The sequence below is a fragment of the Ischnura elegans genome, chromosome 6, assembly GCF_921293095.1.
Source record: "Ischnura elegans chromosome 6, ioIscEleg1.1, whole genome shotgun sequence".
In the NCBI taxonomy this organism is placed as follows: domain Eukaryota; kingdom Metazoa; phylum Arthropoda; class Insecta; order Odonata; family Coenagrionidae; genus Ischnura; species Ischnura elegans.
Window position 1 is genome coordinate 105640773 of NC_060251.1, and position 13075 is coordinate 105653847.

Consider the following 13075-nt stretch of genomic DNA (forward strand, 5'->3'; position numbering starts at 1 on the left):
AAAGATTCTCATCGGAGCTTCAAGCCTTCTGGATCAACAGATATGTTCACAATTATTTCTAGTGGATGAAGACAAGAAAACAAGTTTCTACAGCATACTGTATTCTTTTTCACCGAGGACATGCGTTTCAAACTTACAATTAGTAGTAGTAATGCTGATTAAGACCGTTGAGTGAATACAGTTGCAAGTATATTGCATTAACAGCGAAGTTTTTACCGCACAGCAATTAGCCCTTGCTCTTAAGCTTTTATTGGCAGACCTTTAAAATATGCTGCTAATAGTTCCGTGCAAAAAATGAAAATATAGCATTTCTTTCTGAACAGAAACATGATAACAAAGTAATGCATCCTACTGTATTAACCCATTATAACCCAGTGTTGCTTTTAAGCAACATCAAAAATGTATGGATTTTCCAGCTCTATTCAAGAAAGATTTAAGCTACGTGTTCTTTTGTGCAATAAAGTTTAAGGGCGACGTATGTAGCTGCCACAATAATTACGATTGAGTACAAAATTTTCACATTTTTTAAATGAGAAGTCTTGAACTTTAATTTCTCCCAGAAGCAGCCCTGGGTTGGGAAGAGTTAAAGGTGTCCTTTAATGCTCCCGCGGGAAATGATGGATTCAAGGAGAAATCCAATTCATTTAGCATACTCCTATTTTGGATAGTGCTGGTATTTAACTTATTTTTTTCTTCATAAAATTCTTTAGATGGCCAACCTTAAAACGAAGTTGTAAAAAAAATTGAATACACTGATACTTTATGACTACAATCGTAGAAGAACAGGTGGAAGAGAAGAAGGGCAAGGGACCGAATGAGTTACATAGGACAGGTGATAAACAGTGGCGGCTCGTGAGTCAAATGCTAGGGGGGGCGCACTCCACCGGGGGGTCATAATTTTTTAATATTTCGCGTATTTTATTAAGTTTTTACGGCAATCTAGGAATAAAATTTTGTCATGCCATATGTTCCGTTTTTTTCAACAAAAATACGTAGTTTTCCTAAGAAAGCTTGATTAATAAATACTAAATGCAGTAGACTCTCGGTCATACGGATCGGCTTAGTCCGGACTCTCGATTATACTGATCAATGATCTTGAAGAATAGAAATATATTTGCTGCGATATTTTGCTAATACAAACGAAAATACGTAACATTAGGTTTTAGCACCTACATTCTTCGTGCGGATATGCCCGCAATACACTTATGTTGTTCGTTTTTCAATCATAATGCGTTATTTGTCAAATCTATACAACATTTGCAATGATTCAGGTAGCAATGACACTTGTAACACCTGAGGAGGGAGGGGAGTGTCACTGACTTCCACTGGGCAACAAACACTACTAGAATGCGCGCGCTTTGCTATTGCATATGTAAACTTTGATTGCGGTGTTCGCGTTGCTTCTTGAATACAGTATGATTTAAAATCAATAATTAAACATTTCTCACACATTTTTAACAAAATCTGAAATACTCACATGCCTTTAGTTATATTGCAGAAGTCCATCCTTCTTTCCTTTTGTCCAGCAAAGTGATCAATTACACGTTCGTTGAAATCAGCGCCGGACAACAATTTCTTTCCGATTGAACACATGGCAAGGGCACTAGTCTATAAATAAACAAGGGACGACACAAAATGGGCCGACGAAAAATACGACCAAAAAGAACAAGGTGCCTGGACACAGAATTGGGGACAATTTTTCCCTATATTTCCCTAAAACATAAACGAGCACTGTTGATTAATTCAAAATTGTCTTCTTGAATGTACACACAGCACTAAGAAACTTCTTAATGTGCAATTACGCATAGTTAACTCCTCGAAAATGATGTCTGAACTCATTTCACTCCGTTCTTTCCGAGAGTCTTGCCTGGTCTTGCCGTTACATTAAGGACAACTCAAGGGAGATAGAAGTCTTGGTCCAAAAATGCTGATTCAGCTGAGGGACGAATTTAAGGTCAGCAAAGGCATTCAAGCAAACAAAAACGTCACGGACCATCGCCATGAGTATAAGATTCATATGTGGTAAACACACGAAACGCCAACGGGTCGCACTTGGAATAACCATGTCTTCGAAATCATTGCCATGATATACATAATAGAATATAAATTCTAGATCGTAAAAGAAGACGACTCTGAACCACAGATAGGAGCTGTAAGGATCTCCGCACTGATATGAACTCTTCGAAGCCACTTATATCAGACCCAAGTGACATTTTCCGTCAGACAGCTACCGCTCTGCCGCTGAGGAATTAGGTGAACATGAACTAATAGAACAAGGACGGCTAGAAAAATGATGAACCTACACACAAAAGGTGCATTGTACGCGGCACTTCTTGACATTCATTGAATGACTCTATTTAAAGTCACGTTTACGGGTTAAATCATGTTTAATCCTTCATACTATCACGCACGCACCTATTTCTTAAATTATAAATCAGTGGGGAATGTTATCTGATTTTTCCTAATACTGCAGGTCTTTTGATAAATTTATCTGAAAAATAGGTATCGCATTTCTAATCATCGGGAAGATATGAATACATTGTTAAGGCCTAAATATTATAATATTAGTTTCCCCAAGGTTCTTAAAATTCGTAATCATAACAGAACTGTGGCAAATACTCGAGAATAGTTTTCCTACGTCAATACGGCCTTTGACTGGTTGGATTTTATGTGTTCCGGAATTCAAACACCAAAAAACGCAAGCATAATGGTATAATTTATTTTCCGTAGCAATACCTACCAGTAATTAAAAATTAAAATCGTTTAACTACACCCAGTACAGTGACCATTCTGATTCCGTACGTCCCTTTTCTGTGGCAGCACCAAGCAGACGCCAGATTAAACGCCCGCCGGCCTGCGCAGCGATGTCAACTCACACGTCGCTCTGCGCATTCTCGGACGACGTCCCAAGACTTCCATAAGACACAAGGTTAGACGCGTCATAGCACCAGCGGCCCCCACCACTACCACTCTCCATATAACTGCATGGGGATGGATTGGGACGTTCTGGCCAGCGCCCCACGGCTACAAATACGAACTTCTCGCGCTATTTCTTTTCGTGTTTTTCCAACACTTTCGATGTATGCGACTGAGAAAAACACTTTGATTAATTAGATGTATAATTATAAATTAATGGATATTTATTTTTTTTACTTTTTCAAATATTTGGGAGGGGCGACGTCCGAGAGTCCTTACGGGCAAACCGCCACTGGTGATAAAGAATGTTAAAAAGAAGGAATACGTCACTGTGAAAAGGCTAGCGGAAGGAGAGAGGAATGGAGAGCGGCGTCAAACCAATACTAGGATTGTTGACTTATGACAATGATGATTTTCATGACATTCCATCACATACGCTGAAGTACGTAAATGTCAGGAAATAGGAAATGCTTCATAAAGAAGTATTTAACCGTCGCAAATGGTTCGAAAATAGGAGTAAAACGTTTACCAAATAATCCCATATTTTGGCGGCCAAGTTATTTAGTTTAAACCTATTCCTCTGAAAGATTGGACAATCCCGCGCAAGCCAATTTCAATGGATTACAAGTAGTTAAATAGGGTTCCCTAGAAATTCTATAGGACTCGATAAACAATAAAAATTATAACAAAATGAGATACTATGCAGCATATTTCTTCTTTGTGGCAATGTAACTGAGGTCAAGCTACCATAGATGCGAAACAGATTCGATACATCATGCAGTAAATCTAATACGTAGGCTAAATTATTCAAGGCTGTTGACAAGCTGAAATACAGCAGTATAATTTACGATCTCATGTATTTTTTAATCTAGACTAAGTTTCAAAACAATACTTAGTGAAATAAATACATATCACAGCCATTAAAAACTTATTATGATCCGCAAAAAATGTTTTAAAAATCGATTCTTGTTATCAATACCTGATAAATACAGTCTATTAGTTGAAACGAATGTCGGTTCCAAACAACTTTTGCCTGATCGTAAAAGTTTTCATTTTGTAAATGAGATGCTATTCTAAGTCAGTAACTAAGTCATTGCTTCCATCTGAATTCGAGCGAGCAGAGTTACATTCATGAAAATAGTTTCCCATATGCGTCATAATGCTGTTAGGCTGAAAAATAAATTCTTCGTTGTGAAGGAAAAGTCAGAAATTGCTCGAGTTTAGCTAATAACTAGATCGGTGAGGTTGACGCATACATCTCATTAAAGAAGAAAATAAACTCCTATTTTTTTCATTCTTTAAGCCAAGAAAAAAATCATCTCCCTTTCGGATTCTATTATTAGAAAAGCACAGTATTTTGGGTCTCTCTTCCACGACACAAAATCTGTCTCTGGGAGTCCTTGAAACGGACGCAGATGGGCTCCCTAACGTATTTTTTAAAAGATGGATGAATGAATGCTCTCATGCGGGGATACCCATGTTTTTAAAACCTTCTTTAAATATACTCTTCACTGAAAGGTAATTGGTTATACTAAACAAGAATGAACTAATCATAAGTAATTCGCATAAAACTGTATCTCACGTATGAAACAAGCCTCAATCTTAATGAGGGAACAATTTCATACGGCTTACACAACAATGTCAATCATCTGAAATGAAAGCGCTTTTTGAGAGTGTACCTATGTTACCAGGTCACCAATTATGTCCGAAAAAATAACTCGTGAAAGACTTTTCGCCTCACGTAAGTATACAAGCCAATTTAAGCATGCGGTGGCCTGATATTCATGAATAGCCCACATTTTGTATAAATTACTCCGCATTACCAAAATAATAGAGATAGGCATGAAAATGCCCACATGAGTGATGAAATGTGAGCATGGCGTAACACTGAAAGTGACTATGCTAACGACAATTCTCAAAGAGTCCACCGATAACTGGATATTGATTCTCCATAATGAACCATTAACTACAGACGACATGCATTTCAGTCATTTTGCGTTGATATTAAACGCTAAGGATTAATCATCAATGGCAAACATTTTGAGCAATTTTCTCCATTAAAATAAGCATATATGCCATTTTGAATGATTTTCCGCAGAGGGTTGGAAATGAGAAACCATAATTAACACTGATGATGTTCAATCAAGTCATAAAGAATAAAGTTCAAACAAATCACCGGATGACTTCTTCTTTCAATCATGCGAGGGTATCATAATTACACTAGCAGTCAATACATGCGCTCACGCATAAGTGTAATCAATGAGTGAACTCTTATAAAGATTTTGAACGGGATGACGAATACAGACTACTAGTTAACTAGACTACATACTAGACGGTCAAGTTTTACATACTGCTGTAATTAATACCGGCAAACCCGATGTAAATCAGTAAGGCATAAAATAATTATCAACTCAAATGCCCCATTAAGAGGATCGGGAAGACATCCATAAAGATTGCTGCAGTACGAACTGCGGAACAGGAGAAAAACATAAATATGAGTTTTGGAACTTATTATCACACTCGATACTCAAAAGCGCTCACAAGGAGTAAAATGATATACAGAACGTATCACTATATGCATACTTTAATAGGTTATAATTGATGGTGGATATATCTTATTCATCGTTACAGATTCTTCATCAAATGATTTATTTTATTACATTTACTGAAAAATTCATTTTGGAACAGAACTCAAGAGAAAGACACATTTTTGTGCGAGTGTAAACCATTTTCGAGCGTGCTGCAGCGTAGAATGGCCAATTAAAAACCTTCTGAGTAGGAAAAAGATTCGTTGAAAATTTAATCTTCATTCTACGCAACAGCGCACTCTAAAATATTTTATACTAGATAATTGAATCGCTACGTAACTCTAAAATCAAATATTAGACATTTATGTACTCACAATCGGTAGCGGTTCATGGATAGGGAAAAGGGGGGCTAGGTTACGAAAGTTTTGAGAATTTCGAGGCTTGTGGCAATGCATTGAAGTTGTTTCATTACTAATTTTCCAAAGAATTAAGTATTTAAAGCAAACATTTATGCACATTTTTAGTAATTTTACCTCTTGAGAAGTTTCTATAACGCTCATGGTGAAACAAAACGCAGTACTATTCCACAAACTTTTATTTTAACTGTCAACTAGTTTCGACGTTTATAACGTCATTATCAAGACTAACAAATCTCCCTGTTAGTCTTGATAATGACGGTATAAATGTCCAAACTAGTTGACAGTCAAAATAAAAGTTTGTGGAATAGTACTGGGTTTTGTTTCACCATGAACATTTCATCGTTCCACCAAGTAACGCCCAAAGGTCCATTGCCATTTTATTTAGTGTCAATTGGATACTCTAACTTGATACTCCAGTCTAAATTGGTGGCTGTAGTGGCCATACTCTCCTCTGGATCCACCATTGTATGTACTTATAGTGGCCAGTGCAGAGGGGAACAATTACTCACAACAGTCGCTGTTCGAGTGATACGACCGAGAGAGAAAGAATCTAATTGAGATATCGAAATCCGGGCAATGCTTCCAATTCCGGGAACCCTCCCGCGGCTGAGGACAGATAATGAATCGTGCAACGTTTGAGAGCACAGCTGGAGGCAAAGACAATGGCCAGTCTTTCACCCATCCCACCCCCCCGCGGATCGTGCGAAAGACACAAAAGATCACGCGAGGAAACCATGCACGTTTTCCACGGTGCCACATCATTCGTATCTATTGCAGTAGCACTGGACACCGTATTCACGACATTCTATATATATTATATATGCATGGATACCCACACACTAGGGACAGAAAAATCTATCCACTATCTTCAGTCCTAAGGATGGTTATCCCCTTTACTAGGAAAGTAAATTCTAGTCACAGAAACTACCACCAAATCGCCAATGGCATACGCTCAAAGGGTCGCCCGCGATTGCATGTAAATAACGATGACTTCAGAGAAAAAAATCATTTACCTTGCAATACCAAAATCATCAAAATGTGGTTTACCGTTAAATTATCTGTTATATTTAGAAAATCAAATCCAGTACACTGACTTAAATCAATAGCAGAGAAAAATATGTCGTACCCGTTAAGAATTCTTCTGTACCTATTCTCGGAAGTAAAGACTATCGGTTAGCTTTCGTCAATGTGAAGCTTTAAAATAGCCTGTTTACTGCGTAACTAAACTCACTCTCACGATTTCTCGTAGCTTCAACATGTGTCTTTAATGCCTTATCAACCTCGACCAATTCATGCGAAATTGCTTAAATCTTCTCCTTCCTCCCAGAGCAAAGCTGCCGAATAAGTATTTTCCTACCTTGATCAACTTCTAAGGGCGTATCGAGGATCAAAACTAAAGAGGGGGCAAGCCATGGTTGTTCAAGTTATAGGTGAGATTTAAGCATGGAAAAGGTGAATGAAACGAACATTTTAAGGAAACTTTAACAGCTTTTTATTAGTTTTTAAAATTATTTGCTTGAAAGAATATTTTTTTCCTTAAAGACAATTGCGATTTTTGCTTCTGCCCCTGCCCCTCGCTGGGGACGCCCATGCCAACTTCCACTGATTCTGATTGACCTGAGCAATTTCCTTTCCTGCCCTACTAAGCAAAAACCTCCCCGTTGGCAATCCATCTTATCGTACAAGCGGCAATAAAATGCAAAATCTACATTAATAAAACAACACTTATGTTACGTTTGCTCCGTCCACTTTCAGCGAAGACGGGACATCTCAATTTCATTGCGTGGTAAGATTTCGTGGTCTTGATGATAATATTTTTAGGCAGACCTTTCTGCTTTCTCCACTCGCTTATTTAAATACCCAAACTCGTACAAATTCATGAAAATTGGAGTAATAATGACTTAATAATTTTCCGCACAACGTTTATTAGACCCAATCGCTTACGAAACTTACTGTGTCATTACAGGAGTCGCAGGTACTCTTGATAATGGCGGTCCACAGTCCAAAAGTTTCCACACCGGTTGGGTTAAATAAACGTTGGATAAAAAATTACTAAGTCGTAATTACTGAAACATCACCATGAAAAAATCGAAAAAAAATGAGAATCGCTCCAATTTCTCTTTCAAATGTAGTCCAGGTAAAAGTCCTGAAATTACTAAATTGACCAAAAATCTTCCAATTTTTCACAATCCCATTTCAACGTAGACATTGCCATGGCGATTTACATTAGTTCGCGGCCCGGAGTCACTACACATTTTGATCGTGAATAAACAAGACAAGATAATGTTTTACATATTTCCATATATTACGGAAAATGTAATGATGTTCACTGCATAAAAAGGAACCAAAATGGTCCAACTGTCTTAACGAGGTGGAAAACCGAATTATAAAAATAAACGCGCGCACAATGAATAGATATCGCTCCAGGTACCTAAGCTAACTCAAATATTGGACTGCTAATCATCATGCACAATATTAAGGGGACTACACAGAGGAGGCCCAATTCCATCTCATGGAAGTCTGATTTCTGTTTCCATTTCGCTCGCATATTAATCGGTTTTCAAAAATGTCCGCGTCGCGGTGATGAGTGCAATGAAATTCCCTTTTCTTTTATATTTTGCAGTAAACTGTATGTCATTAAGAGGAATAACATTGAATAGAAGTTAAATTTATATATATATTATCATCATGTATATAAATTTGTCTAAATATCCCTAATTATTATTACCTTATTTCCCCCTGAAACTCGGATCTATTTGTCCTTCAGCGACGCGTGTGGCAACTTTTGTAAACCCATTTAAATCGCGGTGGGTGACAACACATTTAGAGGATGACTTGAGGATCCTCTTCTGTAATATTCGTGCACAATATTTACAACCCCGCACGAAGGACGTGTACCCAGCCGGCGACAAATAAAAGCCTTTCTCACCCAACACAGCTCGCATACCATAACGACGCCCAAATCAAAACGACCCGAACGGTGGGAGGTGAACTGGAAACTCTTCCTCGCCATTCGATTCCTCGCACGCTCTCCTCCATTCGTTTTTTTTTTCCTCGTTTCCCATCATGCTCAGCGCCCTCGCACTGCCTCGGCCAACTTCACAGCACGCAAGGCATTCCTATTCCTCCACCCTCCCGAGGCGATAAGTACGGAATGAATCATGCATGAGAACTCGGGAGGGATCATAACGATAATGACGTTCCCCGCGACGCGACGTGGCTTCCTCGCTCCCTCCCATTACAATTCCCTTCCTCTTTCCGATCACAAAAGCTGTGGTGCGCAAAACTCGGTCGCGAACGAGCGATTTCCCGCGACTTCACCGACGACTTTGGGTGCGTGACACGAGTACCCAGCGAGATTAACGAGTCAACTTATCCCCTCCCCCCTCGGAATAATCCGTCCGTGATTCACGCCAAAGATTTGAATCTGGTTCGAATCTCAGGGGAAATAAAATGATACGAGAACCCAGACCCTCCAAGCCAATGTGTAGCTCAAGACCATCGCTACCGCACGTTTTCTCAGCGCTAAGGATTCCATTCGCGTTGTCATAGACATTGCGGCGTACCACACCTTTCTGAGACACATTATGATGAGGTTCTCTCGAAATTGCGATGAATTGGATTTGTTAACAATTTTATACATTGCATTTAAATTCTTCAAGACTAATCAACGTTTAATATAGAGGTCAAGAGAAATAAAAAACTCATTTTATAAAAATAGTGATAATAATGCCGAGATAAAAGAATTCCCTCGACCTGGTATCGAACCACGGGCCTTTTGCTATCCTGGCCACTGAGTGAAACTGTCACCACCCAATCCTGTTTCCTTAATGCCTATTCATGGAAAGTGGTCCACACAGAGGCCCGAAAAGCCAAAGGTATGTGTTTCGATTCTCGGTCCAGGGGAATTCGTTCCTATGGCAAGTAATATAGTTTTCACCTTCATTAACGCGGCAGGCTTGAAAAATACCACGCACTGAAAATAAATTTTCCTCTAAGCTATAGGAAAGTATGCTTCCCTATCTTTCTTCAATGAGGAATGTTCCCATCTTGATGGCCTCGAGCCTTCATTCGTAACATTTGGTCTCAATTGGAGGAAATTTTCAATCGTTTTTCTTCGTTCAATTTTCACCGTTTCAGTTTAATACGAGCTTTACAAAATGCTTTCTTTCGGAGATATAATTCTTCAAAAATAGGCAATTTTAGCAATAATTGTCATATTTTCGAATTTGCCATGTTTAAGGTAAACACTCGCAAATGGCTGTCCTACAATATTTTTAATTGGAAATTACAAATATTGAAGTATTTGATTAAATAAGCATCTGGAAGTACACAGAAATCACGAAAATTCCAGAGTTGAAAAACTAAAGCAATTTGCCTTGAACGGGATATCCGTGTTCGTATCCCGGTCAAGGCAAATTATTATTCATATTTAGAATTTTCGCACTTGTAATTATGTGGCTATCCTCAGGTGTAAAGCCCTGAGAAGATCAACAAATACTTCAACTGTTTCTCAAAAATGTTTCTTTGAATCAGTTCTGATAAAGTCATTGTAAACATAAGGACACGATGAAATTACATTTCCAGCTACATGAGCTCGCCCAGCTCGTATATCTTCACGTAAAAAATGCAATACATGTAGGCAAAGCCTCAAGATATCAATGACAAAAAAAGCTCTTCCAACGAATGCCAACCAATAAGATCCTTCGAAGTCTAAACCATCGAGTATTTTGTCATCTTCAATGTAATGCTCGTCATACTATTTAATTACCTTTACTATTCAATGTTGTGAATGATAACAAATATCAATAGCGTTGCCTATTTCCTGTCTTCATGTAATCCATCTCCTTTGATAAAACGTGTGACCTATTGTCGATATGCAAAATCTAGGCAAATATTAATTCAAATTAACTTTTTACTACCGTGACAGGATGCATAAAAGCGATGATATGAATGTAGAAAGATTAAATACAACGCTTACGATTTCGCATGACAATTCAATAAAACGGCTTCATTTCATAAATAATTTCTGTAATAATAATTTAAGTTATGCTTCGTAATCCATTCTTAAGCTGTGATTGTGATTAACATATCTTTCTTCCTTCCAGGAATCCAAGTAAAACGGCAGAGGGATCGTGGACGGCTACGTACTGGCCAGTGCACACAGCCTATGGAAGGGAATACTTGACGCTAGATGCCAACTCATCGTCCACCGGCAGAGGGCCACGGCTTAGGCAGTGCGCCTTCTGGAAGAAGTACCTACCTCAGCTCGTCTCTCTTACATGTAAGTCAGCGATAGCACAGTGACACTAAAACAATGTTCTCCCCATCAAATATCATAAAATACAGTGTAGTAAAAGATAAAATTTACCCTGGCGTACAGTGGCGCCGACTCCACGGGGCCTGAGGAGGGCCGAGCCCCCTCAAAAATTCGTTATGGGTGTAATGAAAAAATGTGCCAGGCTTGTCGATTTTCCTCGGAGTGTTCAGATATCGAGATTCGAGTTATCAGGGTTCTGATTTTGATCATATGACTCTTCTAAAATGCTTAAAAACTTAAAACTCGTCACTTATAAAATTCCCCAGTGCAAGATCCCCGGTTTGGGCCCCCCCCCAATATTTTTTGTAAGTCGGCACCCCTGCTGGCGTATCATCCTTTGGCGGACATGGAGCCGCTTTTGAGAGACCGAAGAAACAATTTTTTAATGATAATTGAAGATGTGAAAGGGGTGAATTAAAAATTGGTCTCAAAAATAGGCGCAGGATGCCAAATAACCACCCGACTGGACTTTTTTCCCAAAAGCATCGGTTTCTTATATTTCATCTACAAAATAAATAGTACTATAATCATTTGAGATATTTACTTATTTATAAAACAAAAGTATACCTAAATAAATACCTAAGCACTGCGGAGGATATATCCCCAAAATCTTCATCGTCGTTTCCATATACTAGTAATTTCAAGTCTAGATAGCATACGTGAATGTCAACATTTTAAATAATATTTGAATAACAGCGAGAGTATACCTGTGCTACACCTGAAAATGGAATGCAGCTGAGTTTGAAATTAAATAACTAGTATTGTGCAAGTTTCAGCACCAGAAATCATTTATGAATTTCCACATTTATCACGTAAAATTACATTTTCAAGAACAAGGTATTAGCTGGGATTCAAGATATTCATTTCCAGCTTCTTCCTTGAAATGAGGTTGAGAATAGTGGGCGGACGTTTATGTATAAAAAAATTTAAATTGTATTGAAAATTGAAAATGCTATTCATTCTCTACTCCGTGCACTAAGTCCCACCTGAACGAATACGCCATCACGAGGGGCTCGGAAAGTCCAAAATAAATCTAGGCTAATTGGAATTTCAGAGACATGCTGATCGCCATGTGTGAACATCGTAAGGAAAGGAAAATAAAGTCTCATACGCATTGCAAAATTAGGCTGCAATATATTCTCGAGAGCCATCAAATATCTAAATTTCTAGCTTTTGTATCTACAATGTTCTCATCGATAAGTACATATGGTATATGAATTTGCGCATTCCTCAATTCACAGTTTGATACACTAATTCATAATTAATCTGTTTCCACCAATATTTATATGAGTGTGACATTCATTCGGGAAAACACGTTAAGTATAATGGTAGTATCCTGCGGATGAGATATGCTATAACTTCAAAACTCCTTCATTCAACAGGTTACATAAGCATTAAAAAAACTAGTGAACTTCAGTGTAAATAAAACTAATTTTAGTAATGTTGAGCCAGTTGAAATAATCAACTCTTAAACTTTAGCGTGGAACGAAAGATTCTGCGTAAATTTTCAGAAGAAAATATTTTTAACATCATGACCGCAAATTGGAGTTATAACAAAAAACCTTTTTACATAGTCAATGGGTATATTAATTATAATATTGTTGTTATATTTAAATTTGAACTTCAATTATTTCCGCACTCAATTATTTGTGGTATAAAACCAACCTTGGTCGAAAATCCATTTTGGCCTTAGAGGTGGAAGACAGGGGCGCAGCCAGGAATTAAGGCTAGGGGGGGTTTCAGGCGCAACTAATACTTACATGTGTGAGGGTATTGCATACCCATCAGGGTAAGCAGGAGTTGCGGGGGCCCTCCTCCAGAAAATTTTTAAGAATAATGGTTCAAAATGGCGATTTTTACGGCTTTCTGAGGGATATTTGATTAATCCTAAC

The 13075-nt window shown here is 38.2% G+C and overlaps 1 protein-coding gene across 1 annotated transcript in view; it reads left to right on the forward strand.

Annotated features, from left to right (window-relative positions):
* The window catches only part of LOC124161306 (acetylcholinesterase-like), a 443431-nt gene that overhangs the window by 422122 nt on the left and 8234 nt on the right, over positions 1 to 13075 (forward strand). The window contains exon 5 of the mRNA XM_046537615.1: positions 10972 to 11147. Within this exon, the coding sequence (XP_046393571.1) occupies positions 10972 to 11147 (176 nt within the window). The remainder of the gene's footprint in view (positions 1 to 10971; positions 11148 to 13075) is intronic.